General features: G+C 38.6%; 1 protein-coding gene across 1 annotated transcript in view; it reads left to right on the top strand.

Annotated features, from left to right (window-relative positions):
* Positions 1–4,868: 4,868 nt before the first annotated feature.
* Positions 4,869–27,092, top strand: part of LOC122672751 (probable envelope ADP,ATP carrier protein, chloroplastic) — a 41,364-nt gene continuing 19,140 nt past the window's right edge. The window contains exons 1-8 of the mRNA XM_043870226.1: positions 4,869–5,279; positions 5,604–5,660; positions 6,426–6,488; positions 6,571–6,627; positions 6,732–6,815; positions 7,576–7,644; positions 7,723–7,835; positions 7,953–8,122. Coding sequence (XP_043726161.1) covers positions 4,923–5,279; positions 5,604–5,660; positions 6,426–6,488; positions 6,571–6,627; positions 6,732–6,815; positions 7,576–7,644; positions 7,723–7,835; positions 7,953–8,122 — 970 coding nt within the window. The 5' untranslated portion in view covers positions 4,869–4,922. The remainder of the gene's footprint in view (positions 5,280–5,603; positions 5,661–6,425; positions 6,489–6,570; positions 6,628–6,731; positions 6,816–7,575; positions 7,645–7,722; positions 7,836–7,952; positions 8,123–27,092) is intronic.

Here is a 27,092-nt window from a genome sequence, read left to right as displayed (position 1 = left end):
GGTCAATTTGAATCATTCTTTCCTCAGTAATAGCATCCACACTTGTTCCAAAGTTTTAACTATAAGGGCATCCTTTCATCCTTTGTGAGGCTCTATATTTTTCTTTTGCATTTGGGGTAATTGTTGTGTTCTATTTAGTAGTGTACCTCATGAACAAGATTGAAATAAGAATGCTCCTCAGTTTGGGTTCGCTGGGAAGAAGGGGAAAAGTGCCATAGTCCAAGAAACAACATCTCTAAAACATGACTTCTCAATCAATTTCTCAGTAGCCAATGAAATCCTATGCTTCTCTTGCTGCCAATTAAGATCATTAATAGAATAATCTAGCTTCATTTGATTTTGCTCACTGCAACTCTTCAGTTATCTAAACCAGAAATTTCAAGCATATATAAAAATGTTGTGTTAAAACAAAGTCTAGATAAAAAGGTAGAGAGGAAAAATGTTTGTATGAATCTTGATGGACTCGAACCATCATCGCCTAGGAACAAACCCAGGTGCTCTTCCGTTTGAGCTAAAGACTCATCTACTTACATAAACATGGATTTTAAGCTTTATTGAGCTGAGAATAAGGGATGAAGAACAAAAGAAGCATCATTGTTTGACCAATATAGGTTTTAAGCTCAAATATGTATGACTAAAGCAAACTATTAGATCAGACTCAGATGGGTAGATTCTGTAATATGACAAAATTCAGTTGAGACTAGGATTCTTGTTCTAAAATCCAATGTTGCAGAATTAGTTGATAAGGTTAAGTAATATGAAACAACAACTAATGATGGATAAACCAGTTGGAGAAATTCAGCAGTAGCAGGGGAATAACAATCTGAAATTAACACTTGAAATCAGAGACCAAACTGAAGTTTTCAAGAAATCACAAGAGCTTAAGGATTCTAGATTTGATGGCATTTGAAAATATTCAACATAAAGAGGGGTACAGATAAATAAGACTCATAAAAACATTTGAAGTCAAGGTAAACATATCCAGAATATAGAAACTGGAATAGAACAGAGTATGGTGGACTAGATAACAAAATTCGGAAATAAAAACTAGAGCACCAACGAGGTGCCAGCACTGATAGATTCACAGTCAAATAGAACTACTCCAGCTTTAGAGAGAGAGAAATCAACCAATCCAAATGTACCAACATTATTTCGAGAATAGAAAACTGTGAGCTACAAACCTACATATACACATAGCAAGTGTTTCAAGGATCCATGTAACCACACTCAACAATTCTTTAAAATATGCTGGACATTACAAGGTTTAAGAAGAATAATAAATATGTCCATAGGATTTCAAAGAAGAAAGGGGGGAGGGGGAGGGGAAGCTAAAAATTTGCAATGCCTTGGTTCACTTATCTAACTAAAAAATTAGTTGTTTGATAGAACTTAAATTTGAAATTGGGAATACCTCACAAGATATCAACAAGAAACTATTCTTAACACAGAGAGAGATAACCGGAATATGCAAAAAAAACACAAACCCTCATATTTACACACAAACAAAAAGCAAGAGAACCAGAATATGTGGCAAAACCCTCACATCTACACACAAACAGAGAGAGAGAGAGAGAGAGGGAGATAACAAAGATTCAGATCCAACAGCAAATTGGTTTCAGAGTTCATGTGATGGGCGATAAACCCAGATCGAGTTTGTTAGAGAGAGAGAGACTAACATTGATTGGGTTCTTGTTAGTAGACAATTCTTCTCACAGTTTGGAGCTCCTAAATCTTTCCAGATCCAGATCTGTATCTCTGTTCCCACCTTCGAGGTTCGACAGACCAAAGGAGGTGAGAGGAGGAAGATGATGGGTGGGTTCGAAAGGACTCAGGTTTGTGAGAGAGAGAGAGATAACAAAGAGAATGCAGGTTATTTCTAGTGGAGGAAGAGAGGCAGCTTTCGACCTCAAGATTTTTCAGAGGAGGAATAAGAGCGCTACTTCTTAGGAAGATGATCTGGTTTCAGAGGAGGAAGAAGAGCTCCTCGGTTTTGGGTTCGCTGAGAAGAAGGGGAAAAGAGCAGTCGTCGGTTTGAGAAAGAAAAAGAGGAATCGTGGAGGAAGAGTGGCAGATTTCGTCACAAAGGAGCCGAAGGAGGAAGAGGATGGGGGTGGGTTCGAACGAGGAGGAAGAAGAGAAAGCTCATGAAAATGCAATCTAGGGTTTTGAGATGTGAAAATGGGACGATGGGAGGAAGAAGAGAAAGTCGTTTTTTTTTTGTTTGTAGACCGGTCCGTCTTGGTAAACCCAGACCGATCTATCTTGGTTTGCCATATACTTAAACCGTTAACTCAAAGTTTTTAAAAGTTTTAAAAACAAACCGTTGGATCTCACACTTTACAGCTGTCATGCTCATATTACAGGGCCGGTTAGCTCGCTGCTATACATGGGCCGTAGTCCGTAGAGGATCTGGATCCCCTTATTTTCCACCTTATGCAAACAAACAAGTGGGCCTTCTGAAACTTTATGGAAAACTTATCTATTATTCCACCTTTTTTCTTCCATCTTATTGTTTTTCTTGAAACAAACACAACCTTAATGTGAAGGGAAAAAACCACAAGAGCAAAACTCTGACCATTATGAAAATAAGAAGAAATACAAATGTTCCAACTTCCAACAATACCTTTCAAGTTCATAATCTAGGCACCTTGAATAGACCACTCACTACAATCGATGTTGATGTTGTGTTGAAATCTAATGAAAACTTCTAAGAATCATCAAGCACTAAGGACTTGACTCAAGAGACCGTCAGACTTTAGTATTCCTTAAGATTGGTTAGAGTGGAGGGCTTTGAAGTAGGACCTACATTCCAATTGTGGGACCCATTTCTCATGAACAGTGTGAGATTCAATAGGAAAATTACCATGTGAGGAAAAGATCTCGAATCAAATGCAAGACCTATACCCCGGTGTGAGGATTCGGCTCCTCTCCAGGGAGTTCAGTGCCCAAGACATGCCCAAGGGGTATTCAAGGGTGGGGTTATACTGTACACATCTCGATGCATGCCTAGGGATGTGTACGACACAGCCCAACAGCTGGATGCTCTCTGAACGTGCTGGACTCCTTGGAGACGAGCTCAATTGTCGGTGTGAGATCTAATATGGGGAGAGGACCCGAGTCTTGCTGATCCACCTGTCACTATTTAAGAAGTAGGGAATTGGGATACGACGAACAATTTAGTTGGTGGGTAATGGGCTCCTACCCGTTTGAAAACAAACAAAACTATATTTCCAAAAGAGAAAAAAGTATTTAAAAATAGAAAGTTGTTAAGGAGCTATTGAATATTCCTGCTGCAGGTTTACCAAAAAAAATATATATATTCCTGCTTCAGTGCTTATAGTTTCCGGTGGGGATTATTTTAGGCTGCTTCTCATATTTCCCAGTATGACCTAAGCCATGTTGGAGTCCAAATTGAGTAATGGGCTTTTATGGTCTTTAGAAATAATGGGCTAGGCCCAATAATCCAAACTTATTGAATGGATATACATATACTAGTCATGGCTTTTTTTTGAAGGTGAATATTAATGGCGAAAGTTTTTTTTTTTTCATCCGTAGAGAAGCAAGAATTCTTTCAGAATGGGTGAAGTGACCTTATGATTGGACTCTTGGTCATCATTACACTTTCACCTCCCCTAATGATGGTATTAATGCCCATGGTGAAGGAATTCCTCGTTAGCAACCCCGTGAAGGAATTCAAAAGTTAAATTTCAATCTTATTCAAACATAAAAAATGATTAGAAAAAATGTGCTTATAGATTCATAAAAAAATAACAATGCCAATATGCCATATCACTCACTATAGGCTTCTTCTGGTTGCAACTACAATAAAGGGAAAAAAAATGAAAATAAATCAAATCTAAAATGGAAAGTCTGTATATATTATCTAACATGAATATGTAATTAACACTACGACATTTCAAATATAATTATTAAATTTTGAAAAGAAAGTTCTCTCAACTAACAACCCAATGAGGAGCGATGGAACGGTTTCGTTAATAGTGGTAAAGAGTTTATTTCATGCGAAGAGGAGAGAAATAGAAAAAGAGGGTGCTAGCTAGTACCCTATACGGTCGGTTCAGAGATCCTTTTTCCTAATTTTTTTCTTCTTACAATTCTTAATTATATCCCTTGGATTTAAGAAGGAAATAAAATCTTCATTTGAAAAGTTTCACTATCATATTTAGTGCGAATTTAAGGTAATAAAACAATAATGTTTTTCATTTTCTTTTTTAAACTCCCCTTCCCTTCCCTTTAGTCACATTTGAACTCAATCTTGAAGTTTGGGCTGAAACTTCACTAATGAACTGAGTGTTGGGTCCTTTATATTGTGGATCTATCTACCTATGTTTGCAAAATGGCAAGAACTGTAAATAATGTGGATTCACAGAGGAAATTAAAATGGGTTCTTCTACAGGAATAATTATCACCTCCAATTCCTCCAATTCCTCTAATAGGGGGAGTAGACCCCACCTTGGGCAGTGTTTTCGGGCAGGGGTAGGGTGGTCATTTCAGCCCCCATGTAAGGAATTGGAGGGGATTGTGGTTGGGTTTTAGAATGTAAGGTAATAAGGTTATAGGGGTTCTTTCTCTTTTGGGCTAGACCCAACACCCAAGCCCATAAGCAGGGAAGCCTGTGTTGGTCTGTGGGCCCTTGCTTAGATTTAGAATATCTGAATCCAACTTTACCAAAAAAAAAAAGAATATCTGAATCCAACTCAGAAATTTAAAATATTAATTAAATCATTTATAACTTTATAAGTGGACTAATTACCAACTTTTGCCAATACAGAACTATGACGAAAGGCCTCTCTCTCTCTCTCTCTATAAAGAGGAAAGTATATAAATTTCTTTCCCACGTTTAGCTGTCTATCTCTCTTTGTAGTCTGCAACAACTTCGTTGCCTTATCTCCTCGTTTGATTTCATGCTTTCGATTTCGAACGAGAAGATGACACAAGAAGTTGTGTTGGTGTGGCGAAAGATTCCTGGCATAGAAAGGTCTCAGAGGCCTTTCAGCTTAGCAACAGAGCAACACCAACAATGGAAGGAGAGGTGGGACGGTGGTAGTGGTGGTGGTGGTGGTGCTTTTGCCTGTGTTTCGATGGCGGAGAAGGGAGAGAAAAATGACTTTACGCCTACACGGGAGCAATTCTTGAGGCATCCTTTGGCCTTGCTTGCTTTAGTACCCAGAGACGCAGCTCTCTTTGCGGCAGGGGCGGTTGCTGGCGCTGCTGCCAAGACTGTTACGGCCCCTCTTGACCGAGTCAAGCTGTTAATGCAGGTATGTTTTGGTTTTCGAATCATGTTGGCTTTTGCGGTCGGAATTTTTTTTTAATTCGGTTATTTATCGAGGTTTTGGGCGAGATATTGGGGTCTTCTGTCACTCTTCTTTGTACTCCGAATCTAAAGCCTCTGTATGTCTGTGTGTGGGTAATAGATTAATTGTACTAATTTACCAGTCATTTTGTCGAAGAGGGATTGGTTCTCACTGCTAGATAATTCTTTGTTCTTTTCATTGAAGCAATGTTTGGAAATCTTGAAGGTCTTCTTGGCTATAATTATGAAATGTCTCTAAGTGACTTACATTGAATTAATCTATTTACAGACTCATGGGTTGCGGGCTGGGCAAGAAATTACGAAGAGAGGAATTGGTTTCATTGAGGTGAGCTGTGCTTATGAGCATACATTCTTTAAGTTGTTCCTTATGCTTTCACGTCATTTCTAGACTTTCTGAATTGTGATATAGGTATCATCGGAACCTTAAACATTGCAGTGTTTTTGAGCCGTTATCTGCTCCACCCACATTATTGGTTTACAAGGAAGGTTCTGATTAAGATTTAAGATGCATATGTTTTGTTCTGACAAAAACGTTCAGAATAAAAGGGCCAATTGGAAAATTTAGGAAAAATAAAACCCCAGATTCCTTACATCTCCAGCTGAGATGTGGCTTCCACTTTTGAATCTTATCTTGGCTCCTGGGTTTAGCTTGTTTTGATCTTGTATTCAATCACCCTTGTTGTGGTTCCGGTGAGATCCATCAACTCAATCAATCATGCAATATTTGTGGCTCTTTTAATTATTCTAGGTACTTCTCATTCTAAGTTTTGACATATGTAACTCAGCACCATAGAAAAACTTGAAATGCCTGACTGTTCTGTTCAATTTGTTCCATACATATGATATCTGATTTTGATTTATTTAGTTCAAACTGCAAGGGATAGGGCAAATCGACTTAGACATACCGGTAGAGTGTTGAAAAGTAAATAAATGATATATAGTTGAATGATTGATTTGTGGACTACAAGAGAAAAATGATAACAAAAGTTTGTCTGATTAGAATAGTTGACGTGTGTTTGAGATGGCAGGGTCCTATCCTATCTAAAGCAGCTTTGTATTGAGTAACAATTTCTCATTGAATTTGAATTAGGCCATGATGTTGATTGGAAAGGAGGAGGGAATTAAAGGGTATTGGAAAGGCAACCTTCCTCAGGTATTTTACATCTTTCGCTTCCCAAAAATCAGGAATATGAAAGTGTTTTGATTTTGGCATTTTATTTCTTAAATTATTCCAGGTGATACGTATCATACCTTACAGTGCAGTGCAGCTCTTTTCCTATGAAATTTACAAGGTAATAGTCTGAATCATCCAGCTTAGAGTAACTTAATATGGCATGCTATGAACTGAGAATGAGTACTGTTCAAGAAATTGATCCATCTCCAGCATTTGTATTAGAAACTTTTTAAAGGAGAAAATGGAGAGCTCTCTATTATTGGAAGACTTGCAGCAGGGGCTTGTGCTGGAATGACTTCTACTTTTGTAAGTACCAAGAAATTGCTCCAGTATATTGTTGTTCCTAGCATTTGTTGTCTGGCACAGTGTACATACCTTCAGGGTATGATTAACTTAACTGAAGTAATTTTTTAGTATCAGGGAAATGTGACAATTGTGATCAGAAGTCATTTAATGGGACCCTATATGGGAGATCTGGTAGTTCTGGTTCAAAAAGTATTACTTAACCTGATTGAGGTAAAAATCCAATCTACTGAACTCGTTTAGATAGTCAAGTTTATCTATGGAATGGCTTGACAAGGAGTCCACAGTTGGACGGTTGCAGTAACTGTTTAGTGGATTGCTTTTCCCATTGCCTAGGAAATTCATTGGTGGGATCAATTGATGGTAGATTTCTGCCATCTGCACACTTACCATTTGTCCTGCTTCTCCACTTAAAAGTATGAAACGTTTGTTTTCTCTATATCATTTGAAACTTTCTGCACATTTGTTGCCTTTCTCGCTTTTGCTTCTGCTCCCACAGGTCCACAGCCACCTGACCTGTAAACATATGCAGGTGGGTGGGTGTGAGTGTGTTTCTTTTCTGTTTCTCCACTTAAAATTGTGAAATGTTTGTTTTCTCTATATCGTTTGATACTTTCTGCACATTTGTTGCATTTCTTGCTTTTGCTTCTGCTCCTACAGGTCCACAACCACCTGACCTGTAGACATATGCAGGCGGGTGGGTGTGAGTGTGTTTGTTTTTATTAGTTTAGTTTTGGAAGTTCTGATCTCGTTCTTTTTGTAGGTGACATATCCTTTGGATGTCCTGAGGTTAAGGTTAGCAGTTGAACCTGGGTACAAAACAATGTCCGAGGTAAGTTTCTTTTAAATGATGCATGACAGAAGAAGACCCCTCCATGTGGGAATAATGGACTTTGGTGGATGTTTTCAGGTTGCGTTAAACATGCTAAGAGATGAAGGAATCGCCTCCTTTTATAATGGTCTTGGACCTTCTCTTCTTGGAATAGCTCCTTATATTGCTGTGAACTTTTGCATTTTCGACTTGTGAGCTTACTCTTTTGGTGGTGTCTTTATGTTTTTAATCCCAGTTTTGTTAGTGGGAAAATCATGAAAATGAAAAATTTGGAACTTAAAAAAATGTCACTCCTTGGTGTTTTACAGGGTGAAAAAATCATTGCCAGAGAAGTTTCAAAAGAGGACAGAATCATCTCTCCTAACAGCTTTGGTGTCGGCAACTCTTGCAACACTTATGTGTTACCCTCTGGACACAGTAAGAAGACAAATGCAAATGAAGGGGACACCATACAGTACTGTCTTGGATGCCTTTCCAGGTAAAAGCATGGTTCTAGTTGCTATTGATAAAATACCAGGAGTAACATCTCTTGAACTATCAGTCCTATGCTCAATAATGTATCTAGAAAGATAAAACTGATACACTGCACTACTGCAGTCTTATCATACTACCAAAGGAGAAACCTCTATTCTGACACTGTGACGATGAGCATGTGGTTATGACCCATAAGACCATTGACCCCTGGTTGTTCTGTAGTCTGAACCAACTTGTTCAGATGATTTGAATAATATGATATATCACATTCTTTTGTTTGTTTTAATCAGAGTAGTTGTGTATAGGACATTTTTGAGTCTAGGAGGTTACTGACAATGGGGCTTCCTGTAAGGGAATATTTTTCACATTTGATCCTATTAAACATTTATTTTGGTTTAAGCTAGTTGATGACCAGGAAAAAAATATAGAATATTTTAAAGTGAAATCCGTTTATTTTCTTTTTTGTTTGTTTGTGTATTATAAATATCTTGAACCGTCCATTTTACTATCAACCCCCCCCCCCCCAAAAAAAAAAAAAATAAAATAACCTGCTGTTCATTTTGTAAAGTGGTTATTTTGGGTGCGCACCTCTTCTAATCTTTGAGAAACTTCCTTCTAATTGTACAATCTCCTTGTACTTTTTATACCTGCTTTATGATCTAGAAGTCCTATTTGAGGTGTTATCATCAACAGCACCATCCTTTCATTGAGTCACTCTCTAGTTCCATTATTTTTTGTATTGACGTTGTTATTACTGCTTCTCTGATGTGTTATCATTACAGTAGAAGTTCCAATTTTATCTGTGTAACTTGAGTTATATACTATTAAAGAAGAGGACATTTTGATATGTTAGATAGATGTAATACATATATTACTTCAACTCCATCTCCCCCTTGCCTGAATCTTATTAACTAGATTATTCTATATTGATGGTATATATTCCTGGTCCAAGTTCCTTTTGGTTCTTCCTCATACAACTAGGCAAGGTTCAAGGTTTTGGTTACTGGTTTTGACCAGGTTCGAAACCGAAATATTTCGCGAAACCGTGAAATTTTGGTTGAAACCTGGAAGGTTCCAGTTGCTGTTTCCGATTGATGGTTTCGCCCAAATGGCCAAATGGCCAACTTAGTTCCCAAAACTTCTATTTTACCCTATTTTAGTCCCTTTAAACATAGTGGAACCCATAGATTGTAAAAACACACATCCAAAATGGTTGTTAGATTTGGACCCTAGGTTGGTATGCTTTAGTAATGAGTAAACATAAAATTAGAAACCATTTCATAATCATCAAATTTTATACATGGTTCATTACAAATATATGGGAGTAATTTGACAAAAAATCACAAAACCTAAGGTTTTCTGGGCAGTTTTCCTATTTGGAGTCGAAACTAGCGAAACGATACCGAAACTTGAAACTTGGTTGAAATTTCATCAAAACTGCGAAATTTCGATTGAAACCATGCATTTTATACAAAGGGTTTGACCGAAACAATACTGAAATCCGAAACATAGAAAAAAATTATCCAAAACTCTGAAATTTCGACTGAAACATGGTAAGACCCAGGTAACAACCTGGTTTCGTTTCAACCGTTGTTGAAACTGAAAAAATTTCACGAAAAATTTCTGTCATTTCGACCAAAATTTCAAACATTGCATCTAGGTACTAGAGGCTGATGAGGGTCCATGAGGATATTGATTGGTGAAAGATGAGATAAAAGAGGCAGTTTGCTACAATATATGATCCCAAAATAGCAGGCAAAGTACAAAAAAGAGCATTGGTAATGTTTAAAGTGGATCACATGACCTAAGAAGGATATCCTAAGCGAGAGCCAAGTCACATCACATGTTACTGGTTTATGTGTTTGTCTCGAGAAGGAAGAAAACAAAGGAGAGATTGATGCCTTATAATTTTATAGTGGAACACGAGATATGAAAACCTAGTGTTATTTTAAGATTTTGTTGATTGGGGAACATGGAGAATATGTATCCAAATTTCGGCGTGTTTGATGCAGGAGCAATTCCTTGGATCGGCCCAAACCCGTTGGGGAGCCCAGATGTAGATGAACTAGGTCCAATTTGTGTTTAGATTCAATAGTATATCTTAATTTATTTATTTTTTTAGACTTTTATTAATTGGTATTATCTTGTGATCTTCTGTTTTAGTTTTAATAGGCTAAAAGTAGCAATAGAGTTTGAGTCCAAGTTAGAGTCAAGTTTAATTCCAGCTTTAGATTCCAATAAGGATTATTTTACATAGTTCGAGGTCTCGGTTTCAGGCATGGTTTCGGTCAGGCCTGAAATCGAGTGGTTTCGGTCAAAACTTGAGATTTTGGCCGAAACTATGTATTTCTTTTTCAAAATTTGATCTTTGGTTTCAAGGCCCATAGACCTAATTAGGTCATGAAACTTGCAAGACATCCTATTTTAGGCCCTATAAGGCTATAACATAGTGGAGTTAGATTTTTAAAAATTACACTCAAAATGGTAGTTTGACTTCGGACCCTAGGTTGGTAGTGCATGCTGTATATATACACTGATGTGGCCTATTCCATACAATCTTTAGTATTGGAACACATATAATTCAAGTAAACTACTTAAATAAGAAATAGGAATGAAAAGACATCAAATTATAAACCGTTTCATAAATCATACATTTAACATTGTTTGTTACATAGAGTCAAATATATTGGAGTCACCAGTCAACAATACAAGCAACAAGTCACTCCTATGCTCATCCTATAGTCCTAGACGCCTAGTATTGTTACATAGAGTCAAATATTTGTTACTTGTTATTGTTGAGCAACAAATCCTCTTGTTCCAAGCTTGTTTGGATAAGATTTGGTCAAAAGGAGCAAATAGGAGTTTATTTTTTGGGTGGATGGGGGGGGGGGGGGTTTCTTCACTAACACACAAAACCAGACGAGACAGCCAAGACTTGGTCAAAATTCCAACCCAGTCTCGTTGAGTTATGTTATTTAAAGTCCATGACTTGTATTGTTTCGGCTGAAAAATCGGTGAAATGATATATCGGACCAAAATTTCGGTCGAAACCCTATAGTTTTTCCGTTTCAATGTTGGTTTCGACTCGGAGCCTGGCGAAACTGAGATATATACCGAGATCTCGGTGAGACCTTGTGCCTTGGTATTTTATTTTCCTCTTTAAATAGTAGCTTGTATATTGTAACCAAAGTATGGTACAGATTTGATGAATGAAAGTTTTTGACTGGTTTATGATACCAGGTTGGTAACGATAGCAGCAAGGTCGTGTGACTTCTCTCTTCTCCTTCCTTCTTCATCACAGCCACAATCCTCTTACCGTCCTCCCATCTCAGGTTCTCTTCTCTCTCTTCTTTAACTCCTCTGATTATTACACTCAATTCTGTTAATTCGTCTTTCTTCCATTATCCCTTCTTTTTCGTTTCTTTTTAATTGTTATGTCTCTCGCTGCCCTACTCTTTTTCTAACGGTACTTTAGGCTTTAGAAAAATCAGTTAGAACTCACCTGCATAGTTGTCACGGCGTCACGGCGATCCAAGTCGGTGGAGGGGTGTCACGTCGATATATCGACATGTCGCCCGCCATGGCGTTGCCATGGCGAGCATGTCGACCATGTTTTATTTTTTATTTTCTCTATTTTTAATGTCATTTAGTATGCTATAATATATGTCCTATAACATAAAAAATCAACATGAAAGTGTACTACTAATATACTATGGTTTAATTCATGAAAGTGTAATAACTATTAAATCAGTGAATGGTGAATAGTGATGGACTACTGGCTGTAATAACTATTAAATCCCTCCCCCCCTTGTCTCTCGACTCTCTCCCTGTCTCTGTGTGTGTAAGTGTAACTGTGTATGTGTGGGCCTGTGGCTGTGTGCCTGTGTGCAAGGTAAGAAGAAGAAAAAATAAAAAACAAACACCTTCTCTGTGACTGTGCAACCCTGCAACTGCAAGGCAAGAAGAAGGAAAAAAAAAAACAAAAAACAGAGATAGTTCGGCTGTAATAAATCCCTCCCCCCTTCTGTCTCTCGACTCTCTCCCTGTCTCTGTGTGTGACACTGTGTGTATGTGTGCACTGTGCAGGGCAAGAAGAAGAAAAAAAAAATACATTCTCTGTCTATGTGGAAGCCTGCAACTGCAAGGCAAGAAGTCCCAAGGTCTGCGACTGTAAGCAAGCTAGTTGCAAGGCAAGAAGAAGAAAAAAGAAAAAAGAAAACCGAGAGGACTATGGTTACAGCACTGACTGGAATAAATCCCTCCCTCCTCTGTCTCTAGACTATGTCCCTGTCTCTGTGACTGTACAAGCAAAGAAGAAAAAAGAAAAAAGAAAAAAAAAAAACTGAGAGAAGTCGAGGACTACTAACTGAAATAAATCCCCCCCTCTGTCTCTCGACTCTCTCCCTGTCTCTGTGTGTGTAAATGTGGCTGTACAAGGCAAGAGAAAAAATTAAAAAAAAAGTGATACTACTGGCTGTAATCACTACCAGAGGCTGGGAGGAGAAGAACTGAAGAAGAAGAAGAGGTCTGCCTGGGAGGAGGAAAAAGAACCAAATTAAAAAAAAATAAAAATTTACTTACTTGGAGAGTTAGAGTCCTGGAGGTTGCCGGAGAAGTTCGAACTTCGAAGGCTGCCGAGACTCGAGAGTTGCAGGAATCGAGGAAGTTACCGTTGCCGGAGTCACGATCCCTCTCCTCTCGATTTTCCCTTTTGCGATTTCTATTTCCCCCCATTAGGGTATAAGTTATTATGTTTAATATTTTTAAGTTTTATGATAATGTGTATTGCAGGTGTAACTTTTCAAGTTACACCTCCAATACACATTAACGAAAAAGCATCTAAGTTATTAAATCGTTTTTAAAATAAATATATATATAAACCTGACTTTTATACATTAAATGTTCAAATATCGGTCGACATACCCATATATCGTGGTATGGCATCCATGGCGACGCCATGGAAGCCATATCGCTTGATATTTATACATATATCATGGCGGACCTCGATATGCCCTTTCCCCCAGCGCCAGGACGCCATGGCGATGCCATGACAACTATGCTCACCTGTATCCCATCCTTTGGAACTTTCCTATTACTCTAGGGTGACTCAGCCTGTCCAGTTTGATGCTAACCCAAGTTGTGGTTAGAGAGATCTGAACCCATTGATGTAGATCGATTCTTTGGCACCTATTACTGAGGCCCATCACTGTCCCTCCTAACATATGGTGAAAGGCTGTGGGTGAGAGACCCATCCCTATCCCCCTTTCTTCTATCTGTCCATCTTTTTATACCTTCTATTTCCTTTTAGTTTCCAATCAATTTGTGTATGATTGATCTAGTGCTAGTCTGAGTACATTCGATCAATCCTACTGTAGAGTGGTTCTTACTTGAGCCATTCTACATCATTTGGTATCAGGGATGAGGAGAGGCCATAGGCAACATCAACGGCTACTTCCAATTGAAGATTCATCGTGCAAGTCTGATTCGATAACTCCACTAAACTCGTGGACAAGATTTGGTTTAAGATAGGGACAGCTGATGTAGATCACAGGTCCATGTGTAGCCGTAGGAACAAGACCCCAAAACCAGCCCAATGCAGTTGTGGGATTCAACTGCTGTGGGAGGCAGCCTTGTCTGTTGATGTGGCAGGTTTTTGTTGGTTTGATGGAGCATCACATAAGGCAGCCCCAGTCCAGGTAGAAGCATGAAGAAGAGAAGGGACCAAGACAGAATTCCCCCCAAAAAAAATAAAATACTGTTCACGTGGTACTGTTCACATGAAGAGTGCTGTGGGCTCATATGGACAGCTGGTGTGAAGATTAGATGCTAGATGTTGGTGATTATTCTATTAGAAGCTGATGTTAATTTAGTTTTTATTTTTGTAATAGTTTCTTAGTTATTAAGTCTATAGCTATCTAGTAGTTTCTAATTTTGTTTCTTTCTTTTTTAGTATCTATTTTTGTTTAGAAGGTTGGATTCTACAAATCCTTATTAGTTTCTAAATTTCAGTTTGTTACTATTTTAATTTTGTTCTCTAAAATAGGAGTTTCTATGATGTATGGCAACTAGATTTTATAGGAAGTTTCTATTTTGGTTGTAAGCTTCTTGGTAGCAAACACTTTCTATTTTGGACTCAATCCTTGAGTCTATATAAGTAATGGCCCATAGAGGCCTTCACACGATTTTAATGATGAATGAAGCTTTGCTTTCTAGCAATTTATTTTCCTGAGAGAGCTGAGTGACTGAGAGAGTCTAACTGGTGAGATACCAGGGCTGAGAGAGAGCCAATTATCCCCCTCCCCCTTCTTTCTATCAATCTCCATTCTTTTCCTGTGCTATCTTCTCTATTTCCTGAGTTGGTATAGCAATGTCCGAGATCTATTGGAGCCCCTGGTTGCCTCTTCTAAGTTCTATATTGAAGATCCAAGTTGCTGCTACTTTAGCTGCTGATCAGAATATTCAGAACAGGCCCTGCGGTTTTGATTTCTCTTGGATCTCTGTTGCTGTCATAAGGCCCATAACTCATCAACCATGGAGAGTCAACTGCTGCAACTTTGGGGTTATTTTCCCCTCACCAGAAGTACCACTTGATCCTATTTCTGGGATCCTTGCTCGTCAGATTGGAAGTTCTCCAATAATCTTCTAAATCTACACCAGTTTCTTATTTTGATCATTACATCAGATCTCTGCAACTGGTCATTGGACTTGGCCCATATTTTGAGCATCCCTCCAGCACGTCAGAGGAAGCCTTCAATCAGATTTGGAGAGCATTCTGTTGGTTGGTTTGTCTAATACTTGTTACCTTATAATTTTCAGTCCTTACCTTCTATAGTTCTATTTATGTAATCTGCCTATATCTCCTTAACTGTCCATCAGACCAGACCCAAACTTGGAGGGCTATTCCATCCCATCAAGACCTAAACTTGATCTGAGTTGCAGGTCCAACAGTTGGTTCAATACTGTTATTCTGTTACACCTCTGTTCTGACTAGCAACCTAGTCTACCATATGTTTAAGGGGTTTGTGTGCTACCTGGACTGATTCTTTCGTGGGGATTATTTGGTGTTAGTATACTTGTAAACTGACTTTACATTAACCATCTCCACCACTGGTACTGTTCTACCCAGAAAAGTTTCAGAGATTTATATCTCTCTTGATTGTTGGTAGTTGGAGCTACTAAGGACTGCATTCGGTAGAGTATTGGAGTAGCTTCCCTCACCTGAAATTTCGAGTCAAACTGAGGTTGTTTAGGTGAGTTCGATCACCCAAAGGTCCAAAACCTATGCTGGTTATTCCCTATTCTAGTTTGTCCATTTTCTACAAACCCTTCCAAGTTAGTCCCTGAACAATAAATACTAATCCCGATTATATTCTCTCTTCTCTACTTACCTAGTGAAAATTTCTGGCTTATTACAAGACAGCCGCTGATTCTTAAATTTGAGTTATTTGTTAATTGGTTGGGTCCATAAGCAAACCTAAACAGGATTATTGAAACCGGGGTTCTGCATTAGTGTTTGTATACATCAGTTTTAGTATCCCTCTTATGTAACTTGCAAGAAAGAAGGATCATCTAGTACATATATCAACATGGTTATACTAGCCCTGAAGGATAAGTGTGTACAAAGGGCTGGGCTCAGCCTGACCCAGCTCTACCCAATTCAAACATTTGCTTGGGTTAGGAAGGAGTGCGATGGCATATGTTTGGCTCTGATTACTTAATCTTGGGTTATCCAATCCAACCTAATACCTGAGACTGTTTTATAGGTCATTTAGCTGGTGCTGGTAGTTACTATTGCATATAATGTATCTTCTTGCAGGTGTATAATAGGTTAAGGAAAGCTAAAACCTATTTAAACCGACTCAAATTCAAATTATGCTAAGTTTTTCTAAGTCTATTTAAAATTGAGCTGAGATAAGCCCAAACTTGATCTTTGATTTGTTGTTCCTCATGTGCAAGTTCAGGGGTGGGGTTAACTTACCCATGGTGCGGTTATAGTTTATGATGGAATGCAGACAATGAAGGAATGTTTTTTAATGAAGTGGTTTTAAGATAAATCAGAAAAAGCAAAAAATATACAGTGCAAATTTAGTAAAAATAGAACTGAGGGATTACACACACGATGGATATGAGATGCCCCAACAACAATATTTTTATTGGTTTTGTTCAGTCATTCATATAGAGGGTGGACCTTGGTGCAACGGTAAGGTTGCTCCATTGTGACCAAGTGGTCACAGGTTCGAGTCTCAGGAAACTGCCTCACCGCAAAGCGCGGGGAAAGGCTGCGTACATTATGACCCTCCCTAGACCCCGCAGTGGCGTGAGCCTCGTGCACTGGGTACGCCATTTCGTTCAGTCATTCATATGAGGGGAGGGATTGAAGAAGACTTTTTCCTGATGAATTACAGGTGAGTATGGAATGATACGTGATTAATGCCAATAGAATTGAAGGTAGAACCACAGCAGTTTAACCATTCTTAATGTAGTACTGAGTTTGATTGCTCAAACCAGTAGCCAATAACAAGATCTTTCTATCAAAGGAAGTTTCAAACTAAGGGAATTAGGATAACAAGCAAATAGGTAAAAGGAAGGGACTGTAATGGGGGTCAGGTAGGGCATATAAAGAAGAAAAGGCTTGCTGAAAGTTGCAGCCTAATCAGTTGAACAGAAAATAGGTTTATAAGTGATTCCTAGTTGGGGTGGAAGTGGGAATATTATGGTAAATAAGGTTGAGAAGGTGGTAATGATATACTGATCTCAGATTGATTACAGGCTGAAATAAGTGGTTAAATAAGGGGTAGGATTTGGATCGGCTAAGGCTTGGAAGGTGAAAACAGAGTATAACTAATGTAGTCCTAGATAGGTAGGAGACCTACTAGGAGCCAAACAACAGGATCAAATAACAAAAGGGGCTGCTGGTTCGAATGGACAGCACTAGGATTTAGGTCAATTCCTAGGGTTTGGGTTGGATATTGGGAAAGGGGCTTATAGGGTATTAATGGGCAGGTCTAGGGGGTCAATATGGTATAAAAAGGTTAGGGTTTGGATGAGTTTTGAAATTCTGCAATTTTGGGCAGAATTGAATTCTGGGGTTTTGAGTTTGGGTTTTAATGGAGCAAGGAGATGAAGGGGTTAGAGTGGGAGTTTGGAGCTGAAACTTGGATCGAGTATCAACAGTGATGTAAGGGATGTATGCTGAAAGTTTGGTTTGAAACTGATGGACAGTTTAGAAGTTATGGAGGTTTCCTAGTAGAAGTAGGAGAGAGGGGTAAAACTGTAATTTCACACAATCGGCTGGGTGGATGGTGTTGAAATTTGAATCGAGTCTCTCTTAGGGTTTGAGGAAGAGTCGATCAAATTTTTAGTAGGTTCTAATGGTTAGATTTGGCTGGGCAGAATTCTCACGAAAATCACCTTGTATGTGACTTTCTAGAAGGTAGAAGAATAGTTGCAGAATTTCTTACTTGTTGCAGGTCTTCAATGGTAGCAGCTTTGAAGATGAACAATGGGGTCTCCCGATCTTCACGATGCAAGGAGATAAGTAGTGGCCCTCCCGATCTTCACGATGCAAGGAGTCGATTGGAGATCCACCAATCACTTCCACCTTGAGATCCACAAGGATATACAATCACAAAGAGCAGCAGCAATGGCAGCAAGCATAAAACTAATTTTTATTAATCAAATTCGTATGTAATGCTCTCCTCCCTTACAAACTTATATAGAAGACTCAAAAATAGACTTAGACACTAAAATGGAATGGCCTAACCCTATCCCTAACCTATTAGGTAACTGAAATTGACTAGGAAACTAGAATACTAAAGAAAATAGACTCAAAACATGGTTGGACTTATAGAGTCCTAATCCAGCCCAACTTACATCACATGACCATTTAACCAAGTCACATGATCACTTAAATTGAACCAATTGGATGCAACCAATTTGAACCGGTTCAATTAAAAAACATAAAAATAAACTAAGTATTGGGCTAATCCCGTATGCAACCTATATACTCATATTTTAGGCCCATAAAAGTGGCCTATTACATTAAAAACCCATGGGATCAAAGGCCCAACATGTATGTAACCCAACCCTAGACTTATTCCTAATAAAAGAAGCTCAGTTTGGTGATAAATCTGCATCAATAACTAGGAGTAGTGGCAGAATAGGGATATGAAGATCAGCAGGTTAGAATATTCTCAAATTTGGATTGAGTTCATGAATATGGTTGTAGAACAATCGATCAAAAGTTGAGCAGATTCCAATGACTAGATTGGGCTGGGCAGAAAGCTCCCAAAAAACATGTAACATTAAATTTTCTAGAAGGGGGGGAAGGTCTAGTTGCAGGTTTTCAGATTTAGACTTGTTAGTTAATGGCAAAAACTTGATTTTTGATCTCCAAAGAAATAACACAGCAATAGAGGATGTAGAAGAGTAACAAACGATCCACCTGGGCTTCACAGTTCACAGTGCAAGGTGTCAACCAGATCAACACCGATTCCTTCAGTCTTGATCAAACACAAGACAATTTGATGCAGGTTCATCATAGAAATTGGCTTATTTCTTTAGAAATAGGCCTAGGGTTGGATTATATACATGTTGGGCCTTTGTTCCCAAGGGTTTTCTATGTAATAGGCCACTTTAATGAGCCTAAACTAGGGGTATAAAGGTTGCATACGGGATTAGCCCAATACTTAGTTTATTTTTATGTTTTTTTAATTGAACCGGTGCAAATTGGTTGCATCCAATTGGTTCAATTTAAGTGATCATGTGACTGGGTTAAGTGGTCATGTGACAACTTAAGTGGCCATGTGATGTAAGTTGGGCTGGATTAGGACTCTATAAGTCCAGCCATGTTTTGAGTCTATTTCTTTTAGTATTTCAGTTTCCTAGTCAGTTTAAGTTACCTAATAGGTTAGGGTTAGGCCTTTCCTTTTTAGTGTTTAAGTCTAATTTTGAGTCTTTTATATAAGGTTTTAAGGGGGTCAAGTATTGAATACGAATTTGATTAATAAAAAATATTGTTTTTCTGTTGTCTTTGCTGCTGCTGCTGCTTCTCTCTTCAGAGACTGTTTTGTATGTCATATCAAGACCCCCCCCTTGTGAGTAATATCAAGGTTGAAGGACTGGACTCCCCAGTGACTCCTTGCATCTTGTAGATCGGAAGGTCCTCTCTTAGCTTTTCTTCAATCTGCTACTGTTGGAGATCAGTGTTAATTAAAGTAAGTAGTTTTATAATTCTGCAATTTCATTCCTCTTCTTAATCCTCCACTTAACCCTAATCGATTCCCATAACCCTAGCCTCACTCTAAAATCTGTCCAGCCTTATCCCTCCACTCGATCTCAGTTGCAGCCCAATCTGTCTATCAAAACCCTAAATCCAATTCTGCCCTAAATTGCAGAATTTCGTAACTCATCCAAACCCTAACTTCTTTATACCAAAATAACCCCCTAGACCTGCCCATTAATACCCTATATACCCCTTTCCCAAAATCCACCCCTAAACCCTAGATCCTGAAAACACTCCATTTTTACAAGGCCTCTAACCCGAAACCCTAGATTTCCAACTTCATCCAAATCAATCCAAACCTACACCAATAGACTCATAAAAACCTGCACATCATTACCAAATAAACAAATCGTGGGAAGCATAGTACCCATGAACTTTATTGAAAAACAAAGCTGCTGCTCTGCAACTTGTCTTCCCCAGTGAAGAATTGTAATGTAGTCCTAGGTGGGAGTAGTCGCACTAGGAACCAGGGTAATAGGATCACCAAACAAGGCTGGCCGATTGGGACAGCAACTTCAATTCAGACTAGGAGACTGAAAAGTCCACTAAGCTGACTTGAAATACAAGACACAACCTCTCTATGCATGGAGAGGTGTGGACACAACTTAAAAAAAAAAAAAAACTCTAAATAGGATAACTTAAACTAAACCAGACATTGGACCAGCAGTGGACCATAATTCACTAACAAGCAAAGAACTGAAAATAAAACTAAAGTACAGAAAATAACAAATCAGTGACTAGTTCACTTGTTCTTCTTCCTACAGATGTAGGTCTTCAGATCTGTATCAAGTCTTTTTGCAGTAGAATTCTAAGCTGAAAATAAACATCACATACTCTGAATGGTGGCTGTGGCTGTGGCTGAGATGAGAATGTTGCTATGAGTAGAGAGGATAGCATTAAAAATGAATGTGATGCAGCCAGCTTCCTAGATCTCAATTTAGGAATCAAGGATTTTGATTGGGCACCACAGGTTCCAGATCTAAAGGCATTTCTGATAAACCAGGGGCTGAAACTTGCAAAATACAGCCAGCCTGCGACAAAAGAATATAAGAAAGAGCAGGGAAGAGAGGTGAAGTTGAGAGAGAAAAGAAAGAAGAAATAGTAGAAGGGAGAAAAATTGGATCGATGGATTAGAATTTAGAAAAGGGAAGGAGTGAATATCGTGCCGTCCAAAGGGAGAAGAAAGAGCCACTTGGAGGGAGGGAGATTCATTAGATTAGGGACAATAGCCACAAGCACAGTGATACATTGAAGACCTACATCCGTAGGAAGAAAGCTGACAACAGAGGCCAATCTGTGGCCTAACATGTTGCTGTTTTGTTTTGTTTTGTTTTATTGCATTCCATGCTTAGTGTTTTTTTTTTTTTTTTGAGTCTTTGTTTTGTTTAATTGAACCGTGATCCGATTCTGGTCCATTGTTAGGTCAATTTAAGTGATCGTTGTTGGGTAAATTTAAGTGATTTGACTTTTGAGTTTTCTAATTAGCAATATTAAGTTTTTTGGGTCCACACCACTTACACATGACTAAGTAGGTGGTAGTGTTATGTGAACTGTAAAGTGAGTTCGCTGGGGGGGGGGGATTTCCCACTCCAAGTCCAACTCAGATTTTTGTCTTATCTCTTTGGGGAGGGGGTCATTTCCTTACTCACGATTCTGAAAATAAAAGTTTGCTGCTGCAACTTGTCTTCTCCAAGTAGAAAATCCTTGTGTTTGATCAAGGAAGAAGGGATTGATGTTTGATCCAATATGAAGCCCGGGTAGATCCTCTACTGTTATTGCTCTCTTGCTACTGCTGGTTTATTGTTTATTGTTTATTGTCATCTAATCTCAGATTACGGTCATTAACAAGTAGGTTTATTCTCAGATTTCTGCAACTAGAACCTTTGATTCTAGACTTCACATACAAGGTTTTTTTCTGAGATTAAGCAAACCAGCAACCCGATCATCCTGAAATTCTTACTACATATTCACAAACCCTAAAACAGAAGTCGATTCGAATCTGCCCAGTTTTGTCGTTGGATTTGGACATATTTCTGATTTTCCTATTATACCCCTACCTCCATTAAAGCCCTTATCTAGACCTTCATAAACCCTCATCCGATTGTGTTTTTCATGACCTAAACAAGCTGCAGATATTAGGTTGATTAACATCTGAAATCAGTTTCTAAACCCTAATTTCAATAGCCGAAATTACCATAATAGCCCCATTTTGTTGTCATTAGGATTACGTCATAACCATAGTTTTAACCACCTGATTGGACTGAAACTTTCAGCAATTGTTCCCTTCCATACCTGTTACACTTGACCTCATCTACAGCCCCATCTAACCACCTATTTATTTGTTATCTTAAATCACCCAAATCTGAACCTTATCCCCTGAGTAAAGATCTTGTTTTGGCTATTGATTTGATATTCAAACCACTACTACATTACACAGCCTTCACTTGACCAATTCATTACAGTAAAAAACTCTATTTCATTTAACTACATTGATAAAAATAGCTCAAACTATAAAATAGAAAGTACGATCCTTATTTCCTAAATCAACCATCATAAGATTGGAAACTAAAATACTACTCTTTTAATTAGTTCATAGTTGTCAAGGCGACGCCTAGGCGTCCAGTAGCCTTGGCCGGCTTAGACGTCTTGGTCGCCTAATTGGTGCCGCCTTGAATTTGGACCCTCTCGTTGCCGTGGCACTTATGTTAATTACTTGCTGATGCAGATTTATCACCAAACTGGGCTTCTTTTATTAGGAATAAGTCTAGGGTTGGGTTACATACATGTTGGGCCTTTGATCCCATGGGTTTCTAATGTAATAGGCCACTTTTATGGGCTTAAAATATGGGTAAATAGGTTGTATACGGGATTAGCTCCCATACTTAGTTTTATTTCCATACTTAGCTTTTTTTTTTGTGTTTAAATTGAACCGGTTCAACCAATGGTTCAATTTAAGTGATTTTATTAGTTTTTCTTTTAGATGTTTAGTTGGGCTGGATTAGGACTCTATTTTGAGTCTATTTCAGTTTCCTAGTCAGTTTAAGTTAGCTAATAGGTTAGGGATGGGATTAGGCCATTCCTTTTTAGTGTCTAAGTCTATTTTTGAGTCTTCTATATAAGTTTGTAAGGGAGGCCAGCATTACATACGAATTTGATTAATAAAAATTAGCTTTATGCTTGCTGCCATTGCTGCTGCTCTTTGTGAGTGTATATCCTTGTGGATCTCAAGATGGCGAAGGGTAGGTGGACTCCTGCGACTCCTTGCATTGTGAAGATCAGGAGGTTTCTTCAAGTTATCAAGCTGCTGCCATTGTTTCTGCAATACAGTAAGTTTGAACCTGTACTTTGCTTTAAAACCTTCTTCTTCCCAGCCATTATCCTTCCATTAGACCTAATCCACATTCCCCTCCATCCATCAAACCCTAATCTCCATTAAACCTGCAACTCCTACCTCAACTAGGACTCCCTCATAACTACAGATCTGGCCATCAATTTCGAACCATACTTCCAGCCTATATTCCCCACACCTCTCCCTACACTCGACCTTAAACCCAGTCCATAATCCCCACTATATCCCCTCCATTCCTCCACTCCATTAAAACCCAAAACCTGCAACTCAATTCTGTCCAGAATTGCAGAATTTTAAAACCTTCCCAAATCCAATTATTTTTTTCCCATGATAACCCCCTAGACCTGCATATTAAAGCCATATAAGATCCATTCCCAAATTCCCATCCTAAACCCTAGAATTAACCTAAATCCTAGTGTTGCCCATTCAAACCAGCAACCCCTTTTGCGATTGATCCTGTTGTCTGGCTCCTAGTAGGTCTCCTACCTATCTAGGACTACATTACTTACTTGCTACCCAAGACAGCTAAGAAGTATCTAGAAAACTAACCTATGAGTGAAATAAGAAAAAGGTCCCACAAGATCCCTAGGCTAGCTAAGATATAATAATTAGTTAAATTCCCCTTATGCAACACTCCAATGATCTCCACTAATAAACCAACAACACTTAAACAAAAACTCAAGATAATTTAAATACTATCGTACGTATCAAATCCTATACATGTACAATACACCCAAGTGTCATAATACAAACTAAAAGCCCATTTTTTAAGATAAATCCACATCCGATGTTGGGGATCATGCTCCCATTGTCCCACATCCGAATGCATTCACAGGAGTTTAGATTTAGCAGCAATAGGCTACAAGATTAGGGAAAAACGATGGAGATGGTTTGATCACATATAACCATAGTACTGAAAACTGGACTGGAGGCTAAACCATTTTGGTGGTCAATAATGGTTTGACCTGGTTCAACACTGTTTCGACCAGTCAGAAAACTGCAAAATATAAGAGTATTCAAAAATAAAATGAAAGAAAGAAAACCAGCCAAAAAATTGCCCCATGGTTTGCAAGAAAACTGTGAAATCAGCTGGTTAGATGTGGTTTCAACCCCTAGCAGGTTTTGTGGGTATTAGAAATGCTGAGGTGACTCATTCAGGGTAAACTGGTTAAGTGGCTGGTTTGATCAGGTTTTGAAAAATATGCATGGAAGAAAAACCAATAGTACAGCAGTGGGGAATGGTGATGTGGTTCATACAGTGTTTTGAAAAACGGGACATTCAAAGAAGCAGCCCAGGGGACCACTGGCATCAATGATTCCTGGATGTCGTCCTGAACTGATGCAGTTCAAGGAGGAGAATTAACACTTGAATAGTGGTCGTGGTACTATTCAGGCCCATATTTGGGTCCATGTAATGGGTATACTTAAGCTCTCTGGTTCAGCTATCTTCTGCCCCAAAATAGCCGTCGGACAGCAGTGTTAAGAAAGAGATTCTGTCAGATTTAGTGGGCTCCATAGGCCAGTGCGTGGAGAAGAAATTATAGAAGTTTGTGTGGTCCTTTTACAACTATCGCAAGGTTCAGTTATAACCGCACTTGGACAGCTCGCATGGTGGATTGAGGAAGATCTTTTGGAGTTGCTTTTCTTTCTTAGTAGTTTCTATTTTCAGTTTTAGAAAGTAGATATTTCTTTCATTGTAAGAGGATCTTAGGAGTTTCTATTTTGTTAGGTTGTTATTTTATTTACTTTCTAATTTGTAAAGCGGGAGTGGGGAAGCTTGTCACGATTTGGCAGCCTGCTATAGGCCATGCATGTGCTTTCCATTTCTGGTTTTTCCCTCTTGTAATTGGAATCAATTAATACAAAAAGAGGGACTATCCCCCATCGGGTTTGATGTTGAAAAAAAGAAGGCTTTGTGCTGGTTTCTATGTGATACAGTTACTGTGAGAGACAGTTGATGGCGAGAGGCAATGGGTGAGAGACCCTTCCCTATGCCTTCTTGTTCTCATCTTTTCTTCTGTTCTTTTGTTCTTCAATTGTTGTTCTATCCATAGATGCCAGTAGTTTCCCATCATTGTCGTAGGACCTTAACATGTATCATTTTGTCCTTAAGTTGATGGAGAATTAATTAATCTTTACTGGTCTTTAATGGTTAACCAATTCTGATGTTTTTCCAGACAGTTGTTACCTGCAATAGTCTGTTTTGACTGTTCTCTAATCTAAGTTTTCCCCCTGGTTTCTAATGATCAGGCCATGGGTTTACTCTTGAGTTTTTTATTTGTTATTCCCCCTCCTATCCAATCCCCTTCGGTCCAAATTTGAGCCTCATTGCATAGTTGTCAAGGTGGCAAGGCGACAAGGCGGTTCAAGGCGGTGGAGGGGGTGCCTAAGCGCTTAGGCGACAAGGCGCCCGCCTAGGCGGCACCTACGACCAAGGTGCCCCCAAGTATTATTTTTTTATTTCCCCCCTTTTCTAACATTAGTATGCTACAATATATACCTTATATCATAAAAAATCAACATTATGCCTCCTCAAGCCATCAAAAATCAATATTAAGCCACCTCAAATCACCATAATCAACATTAAGTCACATCAAGTCATCCAAAATCAATATTAAGTCATATCAAGTCATCAAAAATCAACATAGAACTAGAAGACAGCAGAACTGAAGAAGCAAGCTATTGGAAGTTTGAAACAATCATATATTTGGTTTATACTAGTCTCATATTTGGTTTATACTGTTCTTAGAAAATATGATTTCATCCATAAGTTATTAAATTGCTCTCGATTTAGAGAAATGTCCTTGTTCTCTAAGAAGTTTAACTAGTCAAATGAATTGTACATGAGACTTTTAGTATTAGGTAGAGCACAAAACCAGCTTTCCAACAAATCTAAAATTGTTTAAATCTGATTTATATTAAAGAAGTTATGTTCCGGTCAAACCTTATTTGGTATGTGCAAATGCTGTCAAAAATCGCTCTGAATGAAAATATTTTTTTAGATATCAAAACAAATGAATATTTTACCGCACTTTTGGTTTTTAGCAATGTTTTTACCATAAGATTTATAGAATTTTTAGATTTAAGAAAAACCCTCTGATGTAAACTGGCATAATTAGCCATCGGGTAGGTGTAGGGATTCTTCCCTACACCAACAGCAGTTGTGGGGATTTAGATTAGTATTTGTTTTATTTGTTTTTATTATGTTTTATTCTTTATTGAGTTGTAATTCTAATTAGGATTCCTAGTTCAAATCTGAATTAGAAGTCCTAGTTTTGAGTCCTAGTCCTAGTTGGCATTCCTATTCCTATTTTGAGTCCTAGTCCTAGTTAGGATTTATATCTCATGTCTAGCCTTGAAGGCTATATAATGTAAGAGCTCCATTGAGCCTCCCACGATTTAATGAATAAGAAATTTGCTTTGTTGCATTCCACTGTACTGAGATAGGCTGTGAAGGTGAGGCTGAGATAGCCTTCACGAGTTCACTGTCTCTCTCATTCGTGTGCATTCGATTTGTTCAAGTTTGCTACTGCTGATTGTTTGAAGGTTCATGGCTCGATTATCCGGATCGCTACCAGTTCAAGGATCCATCCAATAACCAGTAAGTAAATCTCCATCCCCAAACCCTTTTGTTCCTAACCCTCTAAGCCAAACCCTAATATCCCTCCATCTCCAAACATCACTTCCATAACCTAAAACCTGCCCAGCCTGATTCCACCATTAGAAGCAGCCCAAACTTGGACCGAATCTCCCCCTCACTGTTTGGGAAACTCGATCCAAGCCCCTAGCCATAATACTCATTATAAACCCTAGATCCCTACATTAATCTCCTTCTCAAACCCTAACCCTAACTTCACTATTTATCTAATTCCATCCTAGCCAATCCATTAAACCCTAGTAAATCCTGATTCTGGTTCTAGTTGGCTTTATCCCCATCTAAGATTACATTATTTGGTATCAAAGCCTAGCTATGGGTTCTCCAAAATGAAGTGATCCAACCACTCTACAAAGAATCGGCCGAGATAGTCAAGGTTTTATCTCAAGATGTGAAGACCATCAAGCAACAAGTTGATGTTGTCCACAACAAGGTCCTACTGCACCTCCACAACAAATATCACAAACTGAAGCTGCTGCTTCATACACTAACAACCGACATCCATATAGGTTACCACAGAGGGTTCCCACACTACAGACACACAGGATCAACAACAATTCTACCTATGAAGAAGATGAAGATCACGATGGAAATCAATATTACCGTGATGATAAGCATAAGGTAAAACTGGATCTGAAGGAATATAACGGGAAACATGACCCTATTGCATTCCATGACCGGTTGAG

The sequence above is a fragment of the Telopea speciosissima genome, chromosome 8 (assembly GCF_018873765.1).
Source record: "Telopea speciosissima isolate NSW1024214 ecotype Mountain lineage chromosome 8, Tspe_v1, whole genome shotgun sequence".
Taxonomy (NCBI): Eukaryota; Viridiplantae; Streptophyta; class Magnoliopsida; order Proteales; family Proteaceae; genus Telopea; species Telopea speciosissima.
Note: the sequence above shows the minus strand (reverse complement) of the source record. Positions and strands in the feature narration are given on the sequence as shown.